Raw genomic sequence first — 16,511 nt, forward strand, 5'->3', positions numbered from 1 at the left:
AGACATAGTGGGAATTAGGGTATGATGGGGCTGGCATGTCTGTGTAGAAAGTCCTTAAAAAGAAAAGAATAAAAAAAAGAAATGTACAAACAGGCGGTCTTATCACTAAACAACGATAGTAGGTATATAATTACATATGATTTATATATCACGTTTGCAACATCTCGTAAGAAGGGAAGTCTCGTGGCGGCCGTTTTAGAAAAAAATATTCAAACAGATAATAAATTGACATCACGTTTCGCGCGCACGTGTAACTCGGTCACAGATTATGTAAGCGATAATAGGAATGACTAATTTTTTACGCAATTTCCCTGTGTGTATTGAGGGCGGAATAGATTTGTGAAGTGAAACTTCTTTTACGCACGCTTGACTCGGGGGTAAGCTGGTAAATGCGTGACGAGTGCGTTACGAAGAGTGCGATCGGGCGAGGCGAACGGAAGTTGAGAGAGATATAGGTTAGTTGGAGCTAAAAAAGTTTTACTTCAGTCGTATGATCTAATTGTGATTTTTATATGTTTTATCCCTACTAATATTATAAATGTGAATGTAAGTGTGTTTGTTACGCTTTCACGCGAAAACTACTTAACCGATTATCATGAAACTTTGTACACATCATCTTGGAAGTATTAGAAGTAACATAGGATAATTTTTATTTAAAAAAAAATCGATGCGAGCGAAGTCACGGGTAAAAGCTAATTTCTGTAGTAAATTAAAAATAATGTAGTGAGATTTAAATATTAAATCAATAAATACGTATGCACACACGGTGGCCTGTAGGCAATTTAATGCACGCCTTTTAGGTAACAGTTGGCCGATGTAAATATATATTTTCTAAAATATATTATACACCAAGACTCAGGGCGGGAATCGAACCCAGAACTATCGGAGCTAGGAGAGCTAGTGAAAATATGAATATTAAAATTAAAAACTCATTTAATTTAGTTTATTTTTATTAATTTATTTATTTATTAATTTATTTATTTATTTATTACTTATTACATAAATATAATCAAACACTTTTACGTAGCAAAAAAAAGGAAAAAAAACTGCAGTACAGAAATAAAATTAAACAAAAAGTAGTTACAATGACAACATGCAAAGGCGGTCTTATTGCTTTAAGCAATCTCTTCCAGACAACCCCGGGTACAAGGAGATTATTAGTAACAAAGTGTGGGATTGTGCAAAAGTAATTTATCTCATTTAATTTAATTTAATTAAAGTCATTAAATGATTGAGAGATTAAAATATTTGAATGAAAAATACATATTTAATAATTGAGATAATTTTCTTTTTCTTAAAAGGAGTACAAAGGAGGTTAAATCAAATCAAATTATTTATTTCTTATTTGAGTAGCTCAAAGTTCAGCAAAACTAACCTTCCTCGGTAAATACACTATCCGACACAAAAAGAATTTTTCAATTCGAACCTGTAGCTCCTGAGATTAGCGGGTTTAAACAAACAAACAAACTTATCAGCTTTATCTATAACTTAATACGTGAAGCAAAAACTTCGTACCCCTTTTTACGCGCGGATTGCGCGGACGGATGAATATGAAATTTTTTTCACTTGTAGTTTATATAAAGAGTGCAAAATGCTAATATTTTTTTTTAAATTATGCATAAAAATATAGTAAAACAAATTAAAAAAAAAAAAACATTACACACTACCATGTATTTGACACACACGCACTGCCCAGCGTGGTGACTATGAGCAAAGCACATGAGTTCACGCCATTTTTGGCGCGAACTTGTGGAGTCCTATGTCCTGCAGTGGACTGCGATAGACTGATGTGTGTGTGTGTGTGTACGCATACTATACTCTTTTGTTGATTGTCAAAATCTGTAGTCAAATTGAAATCTTATTTTTCTCATCTTTATTTTCATATTTTTTTTTTGTTTTCCCTAGTGTAAATTTTTAATTATGGGCGAATTTCGACCTCTGGCCGACCACTAATGTATATTACTAGCCAACCCGTGCCCACTTCGTTGGGCGTTAATTATTATTATATTAACCAAATAACATACTTTAAAGAACAAATTTTATAGCACTTAAATAAATAATATGTTGCTCCAACGGCATATATTAAAAATCGAGAAAACGTCGTCGATTGACTAAAATAAGACTAAATTAATAACGTCGAAAGACTAATAAATTGTTTTCTAATAGCGATAGATGGCGCTAGTTTATTTACCGTTTTGATATTATATTTTAATCTTTTTCTTATTTACTGAATTTTTTTGTTCAATTACAATAAAATATAGCCTATGTCACTCCTGAATAGTGTAGCTTTCTGTTAGTAAAAGAATTTTCATGATCGGATCAGTATTTGCGAAGATTACCCCCTACATACAAACAAAGTTATAAACTTTACCTCTTTATAATATTAGTATAGATTACAATAGTATAGATGTATAGATTTGCTCGCTAGAATTGTCGTATTTAATAGAAAAAGTTTGGTTTTTTTTCATGTGTATCTGGGCGGTTGATACACGGGTGCGGTAAGCACGGTTTTTCCGCGCAAATCCCGATATCGCGGGAATTCTGGTATAAAGAGTATCCAATATGTTGCTTCACAACCTTTTCTATCTTATAGTGTTAGTCCGATAATAATCTATTTAGCCATCCTGAAGATTAGATCACACAATCAGAAAATCAGTCAGACAGACAGATTTTTTTTTAAAGCTGTTCGTTTGTGTTTTAGTATAGTACAAATAACTATATGCACTTCAATTATATTTACAAAACATAACTCAAATAGAAGTAGGTATTTAGTAGCTTAACTTCACTTGTAAGCCCATCTCGTGTCTAAACTACTGCTTGTATTTGACTGATGTTCTGTAGATATCCTACAAATGGTATGTAGTAAATGTGGTTAAATGTAATGTCTCTCGCTTGTATCCATCTGTATAAATATATTTTGAATTATAAATACAAAAATACTTCCTTTGCTGATCTAAGAGATCAAACATTCATGCCTATTACTTATAAAATTTATATCAATCATAACTAAAAACAAAATAGTTTTTATCACTTATCTGTACAAATAAATAAAATTGGAGTGTCTTTTTGTAATATTCAAATAACCTATACTAAATGGATGTAAATACGGTACATATACCAACATTACATTTTTTTAAATTTTTGTCTGTCTGTCTGTCTGTTTGTTCCGGCTAATCTCTGAAACCGATTTTGATGGGACTTTCACTGGCAGATAGTTGATGTAATAAGGAGTAACTTCAGCTAGTTTTATTTTAGAAATATTTTTATTTTATAGCTAAAGGACGAAGTCACGGGCACAGATAGTCTTGTATATAAAATTCTCGTGTCATAATGTTAGTCACCATACTCTTCCGAAACGGCTGGACCGATTTTTATGAAATTTCGTGTGCATATCGGCTAGGTTTGAAAATCGACCATCTATTTTTCATAAAATAAAGTTAGAAGTGGGGGTAATAACATATATGTCAAAACAATGTTTGCGGGGTCACCTTGTTTAACAATAATTACAAAAAAAAAAACTGCTTCTTAATCTGTGTAATTTTAAGTCTTCGTTGTATTTTTTTGTATGTACAGAAATTGAATTTAAATAACGTAAAAAAAACTACTCACATTAATGCAAGTAAATACGGGTGTTTGAAGTCGCCATCTTGAAACGTAATGTTAGTCGCCATTTTGTCCTCAGTTCTTATTGTCACCTGAAACAAAATTTAAAAAAAATTAATGACCATTTTAGGGGTCAACAATTAATTGTTTTACCATCGATTATAAATTGTATTTTTTAGAGATTATCGAAAATGATTAATAAACGTAATCATATTGATATAGAATAGAGTATTAAACTTTTAGCCGACTTTAAAGACAACGGTGCTATGGTTGGATATGTGTATTTTTACATAAATTTATTGAACGGATGATTTTTCTATCTATATAGTGGTCTAGGCGTTTCTATTTTTGTTTTGTGTATTTCCTTATCTTGTCACGGGGGATTTCAGCCCTTTAACCGTTGAGTATGAGGCAGTTATTAATTATTATGACATTATTTTTTTATAAATTAGCATCATTGACGAAGCAGTCACAGTTAATAAAATGAAAAATGAAAATGAAAAAAATATTTATTTCAGTACCCTAATAGCATTGGCTGTTGTACTGGCGGAGACGAGATCAATCTCCGGTCATGGCAAACGTTTGCATTGACCATATATACACATAGATGTTTGCTGTGGTCTGGGCCTTTGTGATTGTGTGTTGCAGGTATGTGTTTCCGGACCCTCACATAGTCAAAATTTGTGCTAGTGCCCGTTATATAGATATAAGGCGGTTTTTGATAAAAGATCTCACTCGTACACTTGTTGCAATAAAAGAGAAAATAAAAGAAGAAGAAAATAAAAGACGACTGTCTCAACCATGTCTCTGTTTCAAATTAATTAAATAACATGTGCAATTCCGTCGATAATATTTATTGTTGTACGCGATTTGTTATGATGAAAAAGACATTCTAAAAATAAATAATTGATGGAATATTCAGGGCTTAATGTTGAAGAGATTAAAGACGGAGAATTTCAAGACGTTTAAGAAACTGAACTGAGGTAGGGCACAGCAGGAATTTCCTGCTCAAAATATGGAGCAGCCCGACTGGGGTAGTAACCTCTACCTTACAGAAGATCACAGATAATACTGTTTTCAAGCAGTGTTGTGTTCCTGTTGGTGAGTAAGGTGACCAGAGCTCCTGGGGGGATACTGGTGTTGCAGGTGTGCAGCTACGGTAATCGCTTACCATCAGGTGAGCCGTACGCTTGTTTGCCGACCTAGTGATATAAAAGAAAACATTTTTTTTTTTTGTTAACAGATAGCGATTGTTAATTGACTGTTATGAGGAAAAAGTAATTTTCAATATAATGTTCATTGACTTTTACTGCAATGTTCCATTGTCTAGCAATTATTATTTTTCCGACATTGTCCTGATTATAGTGCGACCACACTAGGAGACACTTTTCGGACATTCATTCTGTGCTCTTGACCCCCTCAGAGAGTATAATTTTTACGGTGCCAAAAGTGACGCAGTAAAGGCTGCTAGGGCCAACAGTTTCGATAATAATTGTATTTGCTCGGAAACGAAAAAAAACCGACTTCAATTACATCGACAAGTAATACAAAGTAGGTAGAAGAAAAAATAGTTAAGTAAATACGCGTTATCAAAGATTACTCAAAAAGTTGTATTCACATCTCGATGAAATTTAAATGTGACTTCATGATTAACATCAGTTTTCGATTAAATTAATAATCAACAAAATCAGTACAAACCAAGTAAATAGTTATGCGGTATAATACAACGTAGGTCGACGAAAAAATAGTCAAGTAAAAACGCATTTTTAGATATAACTCGAAAAGTTGTTGTTAGATCTCAAATAAATTTAAATGGGACCAAATGACACGCATCACGTTTCGATTAAAAAGGTTTTGTCGAAATCGGTACACCCAGTCAAAAGTTATGAAGTAACATACATAAAAAATAAAAATAATAAAAATACAATCGAACTGAGAACCTCCTCCTTTTTGGAAGTCGAGTAAAAAAGAAATTTTATCCATAGTAAAGTAACGATATGTTTGTATTTTGAGTTCGTATTACAGTCTCTAACGAAGTTTTTCTTTTTTCAATTAAACTTTCATTTTAAATACTGTATCTGTCTTGTATTTGTATTTACCCTAAAACTCCCACAATTATTGTTTAGGGGGCATTCATAAATACATGAGATGTTTAAGGGGGGGAGAGGGTCGAGTCAAATCTCATCTAATCTTACGTTGGAGAGAGGAAGACCTCGGCAAATATCACGCAATTGTTTTTCTGATTGAAACAAAAAAAATATATACTATTTTGGTCCATTTAATTCAGATTGTACATGTTTAAGATTTAATCTTAAGCGTACTCGTAATACGATTAAGATCATCCACTAATTCGTTCGAAAGAAAATAATTTCAATAACAATCCAACGCGTTTACGTAAAAAACACACATTTTGAAAAATGTCACGTGAGATTGGGGGATAGGGGGGCATCATCAAGTCCTATGTCCCCTGGATGGGGCAGAGGGCGTCCACAGTGCGCTGCCATCTCACTCGTTCTTGGGCTATCAGCCTAATCTCGGGCCAGGAAAGCCCGACATTCTTCATCTCTGCGGTGACGGAGTGACGCCACGTTTGCTTGGGGCGGCCACGTTTCCTTTTCCCTTGAGGAGTCCATTCTAAGGCCTGTCTCGGTATGTGAGAGGAATCCCTTCGGAGGGTGTGACCGATCCATACCCATTTACGCCGCTTTATCTGGTGGCCGATTGGGGTCTCTTTACAAAGTTTCATCAGGTGGTCGTTTGATATTTTTTCGGGCCACCAAGATCATTGGCAAATGATCTGACGTAGGCATCGGTTGATGAATACTTGGATAGGCTGTGTGATGAGATTTAGTAACCTTCCAAGTCTCGCATCCGTACAGAAGAACGGTCTTAACGTTGGAGCGAAAGATTTTGAGTTTCACTCTTAGTGTCAGCTTCCTGGACCTCCACACGGGTCGCAACTGAGAGGCTGCCCTCGCTTTGGCATGGGAAAGGGATTGAATAAAATCTTAGGACATCTCACCAGGGTCCCCCCGGGAGGGACAGAAAATTTAAAAAACACCTCACGTAATTTATGGACGCCCCCTTATAAACATGGTAAATATTCTATTTTACGTATTAAAAAACAATTTAGTGTACTTTTTGTTTGTTAAAGTATTTTTTAGCATCAAAAGTATAGTACCTATAAAGTAGTATGTGACCTTCGAAGGAGAACGGTTGGAACTTTACTGTGAAAGGTAATCTATTTGGGTTTATATCTTGTAATGTGTGACTATGGTAAGTTCGAGTACAATATATATTCGATACAAGCGTTGTAAGTACATATATGACGTTGGATTATACTATATATGCTAAGCGAAGAGCATGTATGAAGGGAATAATGAAAGTGGACGAAGCGAAAGAAGTATGTAAGGATCGTAGCAAGTGGAAAGAAGTGGTCTCTGCCTACCCCTATGGGAAAGAGGCGTGATTATTATATGTAAGTAAACGTGAAAAAATGGGGATGAGGTTTCCTTTCCTTTGCTTTGGTTTTGTAGTTCTTTTGTCGCGCTAGGCAAAAATGATGAGGGTTTTTTTTTTGTAATAATATCTATTATTCTTATTAATAAAGATATCTTCCTTTAAATAGGATTTAATTAGCCTTATTAATTGTTTTATATAATAACCTAAATAAATGTATGTATGTCTGAACATTGAATACAATTGAACCGATCCAATTGATCTTTAACGTCTGACCCATTTTAAATACAATGAAGAATGAAGAAATACGTAAGTCGTATGGATCAGAATACAAATTGTCAGACATACAGAGAAAAATCTTTATATATAAAATCAAAATTAAAAAAAAATGCTTCAAAAGCAACGTTTAACAAATTAAAATTATACATATTTGTTTTAATAAATGTATTATAATTAATGTGAAATAACTAATAATTTGGAATGTAGATTCTGCAGAGAAGATTCTGAAAGAAACTCAGCAGTTACTCTTTAAAAAATAAAAAAGTGTGTGTGTGTGCAATTCACAGATTATAAAATACTGTGTAATGTATTCGATCTCAATTTCTCCTATACATTTATATGTTTGTTTCTTTTTGTGCATTTTCATCACTGATGATGCACCAACCCGCCTGCCCAGCGTGGTGACTATAGGCAACACACATTCACGCCATTTTTGGCGCGAACTTGTGGAGGCCTATATCCAGCAGTGGACTGTGATAGGCTGAAGTGATGATGCATTTAATTTCGTCGAGTTCCGAATCGACTCTAAACAATCTAAAGAATTTTCACATCAAAAACTTTCAATTATCATAAATATACTCATCTCTGGATATATTACAATTGCGTCTTTTGAGTTTTATCGAGACACTTGACACTTATCTAAAAATATTCCGACATTTTTATCTATAAAAATAAAAATAAATGATATAATACAAAGTAGAGAACAGCTGGTCGGGATTCGTCAACTTTTTTTAACGTTTTTTAATACTTTCTACACAAGACAACGTCTGTTGTTTCAGATATTTAAAGTCGCTTTAAAGTTTTTAATACCCATCAGTTATTTTCTATAGTCATAAACAGTGGCGGGTTTCCCAGTAGGCTGAGTAGGTTGGAGCCTAGGGTGACTTTTTTGTCTGGCAGAAATAAAAAAAAAAACTATATTATACACATCCAGGAAATAAGCCTCAAAAACTAATCATTGCTGTTATATCTCAGTACTGTATTCCTACTAGGGAATAGGGTATCGAATTTTAGAGCTCAGTAGGGGCGGCAAAAATTTAATAGCTTACTGGCAGCAAATTTGTAAATCTATCACTGGTCCTAAAAATTGTTTTACACATTAATTCTACAGAGCCGGAAACTATTTTTTTTTTTAATTATCTTTATTTGGCACACGTGTATAGCGTATGCTATCGGACATGAAAATTAAGCATCTGTTCGGTTCCTGAGAAAGAACAACCAATAATTAGATATCTTTGGGTATTAGTTACCATTTTTTGAAGTAGTTAATCTTCAAATTTCATCTAATATATAAAATTCTCGTGTCGCGGTGTTTGTTAAACTCCTCCGAAACGAAACGGCTTGTCCGATTCTCATGAAAATTTGTGTGCATATTGGGTAGGTCTGAGAATCGAACAACATCTATTATTCATCCCCCTAAATGTTAAGTGTAGTCCAACCCTAAATTGCTCTATTTTCATTAATTATTAGATAAATTATTTATTTTATTTTATTATGATTTGGCGTTGAAAAATATATACAACCCTAAATTTTCACCCCTCTACCACCAACCCCTATTTTTATATAGCGTTTAGCGGCAAGACAACGTTTGCCGAGTCAGCTAGTCTAATATATATAATTCTCGTGTCGCGGTGTTTGTAGTTAAACTACTCCGAAACGGCTTGACTGATTCTCATGAAAATTTGTGTGCATATTGGGTAGGTCTGAGAATCGAACAACATCTATTTTTCATCCCCCTAAATGTTAAGGGTAGTCCTTAAAATAACAATAATATGTCTTTATTTATTTTTGTCGATAGTATAAAATCACATAATTAATTTTAAAAAAAGTTAACGTGTAATATTTAATTTTACAAACGTCATATTATACAGTCGTGTGACTGATATTACGTCACTTCCGTTATATATTTTTCTTACGGTTTTAGTATCACATTTTTTCAGTTCGGTCGCCCAGCCAAATGTCAAGCCTACCGTAAGGAACTGCGTTCCAAAAACGGTATAAATAGACACATACAAATTATATAACGCGATTCCTACATGTTACAATTTGTACAAGTTACAAGTTTCAATTGAGGTAGGGCACATATCCTAATTAAAATCTGGAGCAGCCCGACCAGGGAAGTACCTCGACCTTACAGAAGGCGTCTATAGGCTATGGTAATCGCTTACCATCAGGTGAGCCGTACGCTTGATTGCTTACCGAGTTATATAATAAAAGAAAACGTACACATATCAACTAAATATTTGTATGTAATATAAACAATAATTTTGTTTGCAGGCAAACGAAGAAAAACCGACTTCAATTACATCGACAAGTAATACAACGTAGGTAGACGAAAAAATAGTCAAGTAAATACGCATTATCAAAGATTACTCCAAAAGTTGTAATCAGATCTCGATGAAATTTAAATGTGACCTTAAGATAAACATCGGCTTTCGATTAAATTAAAAATCTTTAAAATCGGTATATACGGTCGAATTGAGTAACCTCCTCCCTTTTTTGAAGTCGGTTAAAAATAATAACATACTATAAGTACTTATTAATTCAAAAAAAAATTGAAATTTATTATCTGGCTATCAAAATATGGGAAAAAAGAGGTATTCGATTACTATAACTTAATCTATATTTATGTATATAAATGAATGTTTGTCTCTATGTCCTTTGAAGAATCGTAAACTATGCATTTGATCATGTCATGATCTTCAGCAAAGTGTTCTGCATGAGAGGTTTCTGAGTTGGTACGACCATTAAAAAAAAGCGTAGCAACGCGCGCAGAGTACAGCTAGTCATTACATAAGTAGAATAAAACAAGTCGCTTTCCGCCGTCTGTGTGCTTAGATCTTTAAAACTACGCAACGGATTTTGATGCGGTTTTCTTAAGTAAATAGAGTGATTCCAGAGGAAGGTTTATATGAATAATACGTGCATAATATTGTAGAGCAATAATGACAGTTTTCGCAACCGTGCGGAGCCGGGGCGGATCGCTAGTTACTTATAAAACACGTTAAAAAAATTCTTCTTTCTTCTTTCTTATAAGCATATACTTGAAATTAAAAAATATATATAAAAAAGTAACAAATATTATAAACAGGATTTAATTTTTTTTTATGGACTAACTCAAAAACTATATAACTTATTTCGACAACACTTACCCCATTAGAACACAATGTTATCGTCTGACGTCTGAGTGACACGTTATATTTAAACGTGAAGAAACGGAACAGCTGAAATCGTAGTGTAAGCCACGCGAGCGAAATCGCGGGGAGAATGCTAGTTTCGTTAATAAGTCATTCGATTATCCTTACAAAAATCTTATGAAACATATTTTACTTGTTTCAAGATAATATTAAGATAAGATATATAGTAACAGACCAAAGAGATTTGGTTTGTTTGTTTATACGCGCTGATCTAAGAATAAAACATAAATTAAAAACATAAACATAAATTGCATTACAAAATTAGGTGTAAAAAACTATTAAATGGTTACTTTTATTATATCTACTTCATTTTGTACGTACGTCAGTTTTTGGTATTGTAATCATTGTGATTACTTTTATTATTATTTTTTAATAAAGAAGTTTATTATATTAAATCTTTCTTTTCTTTCTAATATAAAATTAAAAAAAAAACTTCTAAAACCCTTCTAAAAAGATAATCATTTTTTAAAGATTAATAAAGATAAAAAATAGATATTTCAAATTTAAAAAAAAAAGAATAAAAAAATCTAAGTCAAATTAATCAACGAGACAATTTTAAGAGCCCAATAATTGAGTAACAATATTTACCTTCACGCAATAGCACCCATTTAGCCATACTTAACAATAACTTCATAAAAAAAAAAATTAAAAAAAAACACAATTATAACAGTCAAAATTTTTAACAATAAACGTATTAAAAATATATTTAAAAACTAATTAGATAAACTTCTTTTAAACAAAGAAAATATTTTTCTAAGTCACTGATACACAAGCAGCCAACTATACGTGCTGCGCTTTCCCGCGCTACTACTTCTCAAAATGATACGGCCCACGAACAGAAATATACACTACATTTAAATTAACACTTTGTTTACTAGCTTTAAAGTTTATTTTGCAATAATTCATATCATACTTAGGATATTTTGGAATTCGCTACTGTTTACATTGTATGGTAAAAGAAAATCAACTGTAATTCGCCTATTTTAAGGCTTCATTTTATAATATAACATTAAGAAATGACGTTTGCTTGGAATCTTATTGAGAACGAGTTTTATCAAATTATCATTTCAGACATGAAGGATTATATGTTTTATTTTTAATGCAATTAAATATAATTTCTTCTAAACGTATAAATTTTATCACAGAACGTAATAGTTTTAGTTTCAAACGTTATTGGAGTTGTATGAATCATAACTGCCACGAGTATCTACACACACACATACGTTACCCATTCTTTTTATGAATAAAATTTATCGCCAAAATATAAGCACGTGCACAGCTTCCAAACGACTGCGTCAAATGAGATAATTATCTTAGTTGAGTTCTTTGTTGTCAGTTCTTATTGGGCTAGGGCACAGATGGATATGTTTTGCAAAGATGTAGAGCAGCCTTATAGAGTAATATCTCAACCTTGCAGAAGATCCCAGCTAAATAACATTACAAACGCAGTGTGAGACTGCGGATAACCGCGAATTTTGGCGCGAACTTGGAACTTTCAGCAGTGAACTGCTGTAGACTGATGCGAAGCGGAGTAAAATAATGTTCTTCAGTACTGTTGTGTTCCTTCATCATTATTCATCATCATTACAGCCTATACAGTCCACTGCTGGACAAATGCCTCCACAAGTTTACGCCAAAAATAACGTGAACTCGTGTGCTTTGCCCATAGTCACCACGCTGGGCAGGCGGGTTGGTGACCGCAGTACTGGCTTTGTCGCACCGAAGACGCTGCTGCCTGTCTTCGGCCTGTGTATTTCTAAGCCAGCAGTTGGATGGTTATCCCGCCACCGGTCGGCTTTTTAAGTTCCAAGGTGGTAGCGGAACTGTGTTTTCCCTTAGTCGCCTCTTACGACACCCACGGAAAGAGAGGGGGTGGCTATATTCTTGAGCACCGTAGCCACACAGTACAAAGTAAGTGTTCCTTCGTGTGTAAAAAAATATAGATACTCTTTTTAAAAACCGTGAACCAATATAAAAGTCATGTTTTGTACGAAATACAGCGTCAATAATCACTAGATACGCTTCAGCCTGTGTAAAGCACTTGGCGTGCTATGGCGGATGGGAATCGACTTTTGTACTAGTTGACAACTCAACGGTTGAATAAATAAAACCACGACAGTATTGATCTACATATCGACCACCGATAGCGACGTCCGATTGCTCGATCGCTCGTTTATTCAACTCATTAATCTTACATACTAGGTATACGGCGTAAATAAAGTTTTAGCGCGATCTATTTTGATCCGCACGCCATCTATCCGAGCGTTGGACAACTTTTACATACAACGATATTTAATCATACACAATATTGGTTAGACGTTCTGAACAGCCTGTAATATCACACTGCTGGGCATAGGCCTCTCTCCAAATGTAGGAGAAGGATGAGAGCTTAATTCACCAAGTTGCTCCAATGCGGGTTGCCGGATATGATTCCAACTATGAATAACAATCGCTATCAGGTGTACATGATAACAACCGGGATCGACGGCTTAACGTGCTATGCGAGGCATGGCGGGGAGATACACAGGACTGCACAGACGCCACACAGCACAGACCCCGGCAAACATCTGTATGGCCAACACAAATATTTGTCATGTGCGGGGATCGAACCCGCAACCACCAGGGCAACAGCCACAAACCAGTGCTGTCACCGTTGCGCCAAAGCATCGTCAAACTATCTTTGCCATTAACTTTTATGATTCTACAGTGTTGACGCCGCGTTGTCGCAACCGTTACAGCCATGGATTGCATCTGTTGCGCTGGCGGTTGCGGGTTCGATCCCCGCATATGACAAAAATTTGTATTGGCCATACACATACATACAGGTGTTTGCCGTGATCTGGGTGTTTGTGCAGTCCTTGTGGGTCTCCCCACCGTGCCTCGGAGAGCACGTTAAGCCGTCGGTCCCGATTTTAATCATGTACACCTGATAGCGATCGTTACTCATAGTAGGGAATATATCCGCCAACCCGCATTGGAGCAGCGTGGTGGATTAAGCTCTGATCCTTCTCCTACATGGGGAAAGAGGCCTATGCCCGGTAGTGGGATATTACAGGCTGAAGCATATTCTACAATGTTATAAAAAAAAGTATTAAAATAAAATAAAATCACCGTAGCATAAATTTTAAAAGTAAAAATTTTATACAAATAATATTATAATTTTAAAATAATGACAATATAATTAATAATAAGAATAATTGTGTATGCTCACAAATGAAAAAACCGACTTCGATAAAAAATAATTAAACAAGCATTGTTAAGGATAACTCAAAAAAAAACACCAAGTAACTATAGTATAATTGTGTTTGTTCAAAAACAAAAAAAAAGAAAACCGACCACTTACATCGACCAAGTTTAGTACAATATACATTATTGAAGAAAACTCAAAAACTTTTTGTCAGATCTCCTTCTCGATCAAATTTAAATGAGACCACATGACAAGTATCAGCTTTCGATTAAAAAAAAAAACGTCAAATGTAGTACACCCATGGAGCTGGAGCTTTTCCAAGCTCCTTGTACACCTAGTACATAGTAGTACCACAGTCATGAGGTAATACATGTACCTATAAAAAAAAAATCGAAATGAAACCTCCTTTTTGAAGTTAAAAATAAATTCAGTAGTTGTTTGGCATCTAGGTCAAACACGTTTTGGGTTATTTGGCAATGTTTATTGTGATGAACATCAATATTTGTGAGGTAATAAAACTTACGTACTCTTAACTAATTATAGGACGCACATTTATTAAGTTATTATGAGTAAAAATAATTTAAATTCATACGTATATAGATGTTTATTTATAAATTTCTGTGGTGAAAAATTTTGTGCGTACTACTCGCTAATCTATCGTCTCCTCAATGATGTTAAAATATTGTCTGTGCCATAAAACATTTTTTAAACGACTTCAAAGGAAAGTGATGGTTCTCAATTCGGCTAATTTATCTTTTTTTTTTTTTGTTTGTGAACCTATTATTTTTTACTTCATACTTTTTTGTCATGCGGTTGCCGATATGCGGTCTCAGTGACCGCCAAATTATTTCGATGATATAATAATAATATTGTTTGCATATAAATAAGTATATTGCCAGCGTCAAGGTAAACACGAAGAGTGACTGCGCAAAGTAAACTTCTAGATTTTTTTCTATTAATTTTTTTAACATCTAGGTCAGCAAAGAAGCGTACAACTCACTTGATAGTAAGCGTTTACCGTTTAGCCTATAGACGCCTGAAACACCAGAAGCATCCCAAGGACGTTGCTAACCCTACTACCAATTACCCTCAGGAGCTATGGTCGCCTTATTCACGAACAAGAACAAGGTGTACCTCAGATGACTAAACGGAATTTATGCACATTTGCGCGATTGTAATGGTCCGGGAGCCAGGTACAAATTTGGTCAATTGTTACCTCAATTCGAAACTTTTTAAAATGCATTAGGGATTTATATTACGAATATTCCCGACCGGCAGCTGCAACTCCATGGGTGGGACTGGCAGTGGCAGCCAAAACTTTTTTTTTTCTACCTAGTATCTGCCAAAGTAACTATGAGTTAAACTACATATTTGGCCATTGCTTCAACCTGTGTTGGGAGCATCCACTGAGAAACTTTTAGCTTTTATAAAATGACGAATATCTGGCCGTCACGGGCTCTTGGGTTATTAAGGACACTTAAAAAGCTTACAATAACAGTATCACTAAGTTAAATATTAGTCATCATATCAGGCATCTGTATTTTTTAGCTCGCAAACGAAACAAAACTACTGTTTCGGACGGCAGGGTACCAGGGTGCCAAGGTGCAATGCCCGCACTGTCGTCCTGGGACAATCTCCCACTTAATTAACGTACGCTCTTGTACACAATTTGCGCTGGTTATGTACGCCACCACGCACCCCTAAATGCGTATGTGCTTCACTACAAACCCAAGGACCCAGGAAGACATTGTCGAATAGAAACAACGACCTTAGTCGGTAAAAAAGTCTATTAAATTCGCATTTTTATAGATAACTCAAAAACTCATCAAGACTCGTCAGATTTCGATTAAATTTAAACGGGAACACACGTGAAGCAGCCTAATTATTGAGGAAGGGTAAAGCAGGATATGTCATCATCATGGTTTTAGATAGGTTAGGCTATTAAGTATAGATAAAATCAATAATTAGGTATTTGTATAATTAATTAGTTATCTGAGTCGATAAATGGTAATAAAATCTATAAAAAGGTTAATAAAGTACATAATTATATACAAAAGTTAATAAAGTTCATAAAAATTGCACTTAAATCGATTACCTAAATGAAGAAAACAAAGCAGCTGTCTACAAACTGATAGAAATAGTGAGAAAATTGACCGTTACAACCATAGATTATACACTTAAATACGCTTACAACCATCACTAATCAAATATCCATTGATTTTTCGGGCGTAAACGCCCCAATCATTCGATTTTCCGAGGCGTATAGACAAGCTATTTTTGTTACTTTTAAATTTATTTGAAATATAATTATACAAAGTTCTGCATAAAAAAAAAATAAAACTTTTGGTCCTAGAATGGTTTATTTAGGACAATAATTGAGAAAGTTATGTCGAAAATATTTTTTTGTTTTTTGTTTTTTGGCTCTCCTGTAAAATCGAGTTTTGGTGCTTACGCCCTTTGAGCCCTGAGGTATCGATATGTTTTCGTTGTCAGATAATTGTAATAACATAATAATAATAAATGTAATATAATTTTTTTTAAATAGCTTTTTATATTGCCCGCCTAAATTTTATACTTATAAAACTAAAATAAGCTACAGTTTACCTAAATATTTTCCTTTGATATAATTATTAGACATTAAATTATATAAAACATTTGTGTTAAAAACTCCTAATATACTTAAAAGTTAAGGTTAAAATATTTCTATTACTGAAAAGCGGCCACAATTTATCTTTTTTGACAGTTCCAGCCAATTTTAATGTTAATTCTTTAATTACCAAGCTAAA

At 34.1% G+C, this 16,511-nt stretch overlaps 1 protein-coding gene across 1 annotated transcript in view; it reads right to left on the bottom strand.

The window, feature by feature from the left end:
• Window positions 1-11,838, bottom strand: part of LOC123667057 — a 47,827-nt gene extending 35,989 nt beyond the window's left edge. Inside the window, exons 1-2 of the mRNA XM_045601056.1 lie at window positions 11,796-11,838; window positions 3,610-3,695 (exon numbers count right to left, since the gene is read on the bottom strand). Coding sequence (XP_045457012.1) covers window positions 3,610-3,671 — 62 coding nt within the window. The 5' untranslated portion in view covers window positions 3,672-3,695; window positions 11,796-11,838. The remainder of the gene's footprint in view (window positions 1-3,609; window positions 3,696-11,795) is intronic.
• Between the last annotated feature and the right edge of the window lie 4,673 nt (window positions 11,839-16,511).

The sequence above is a fragment of the Melitaea cinxia genome, chromosome 27 (genome assembly GCF_905220565.1).
Source record: "Melitaea cinxia chromosome 27, ilMelCinx1.1, whole genome shotgun sequence".
NCBI lineage: Eukaryota > Metazoa > Arthropoda > Insecta > Lepidoptera > Nymphalidae > Melitaea > Melitaea cinxia.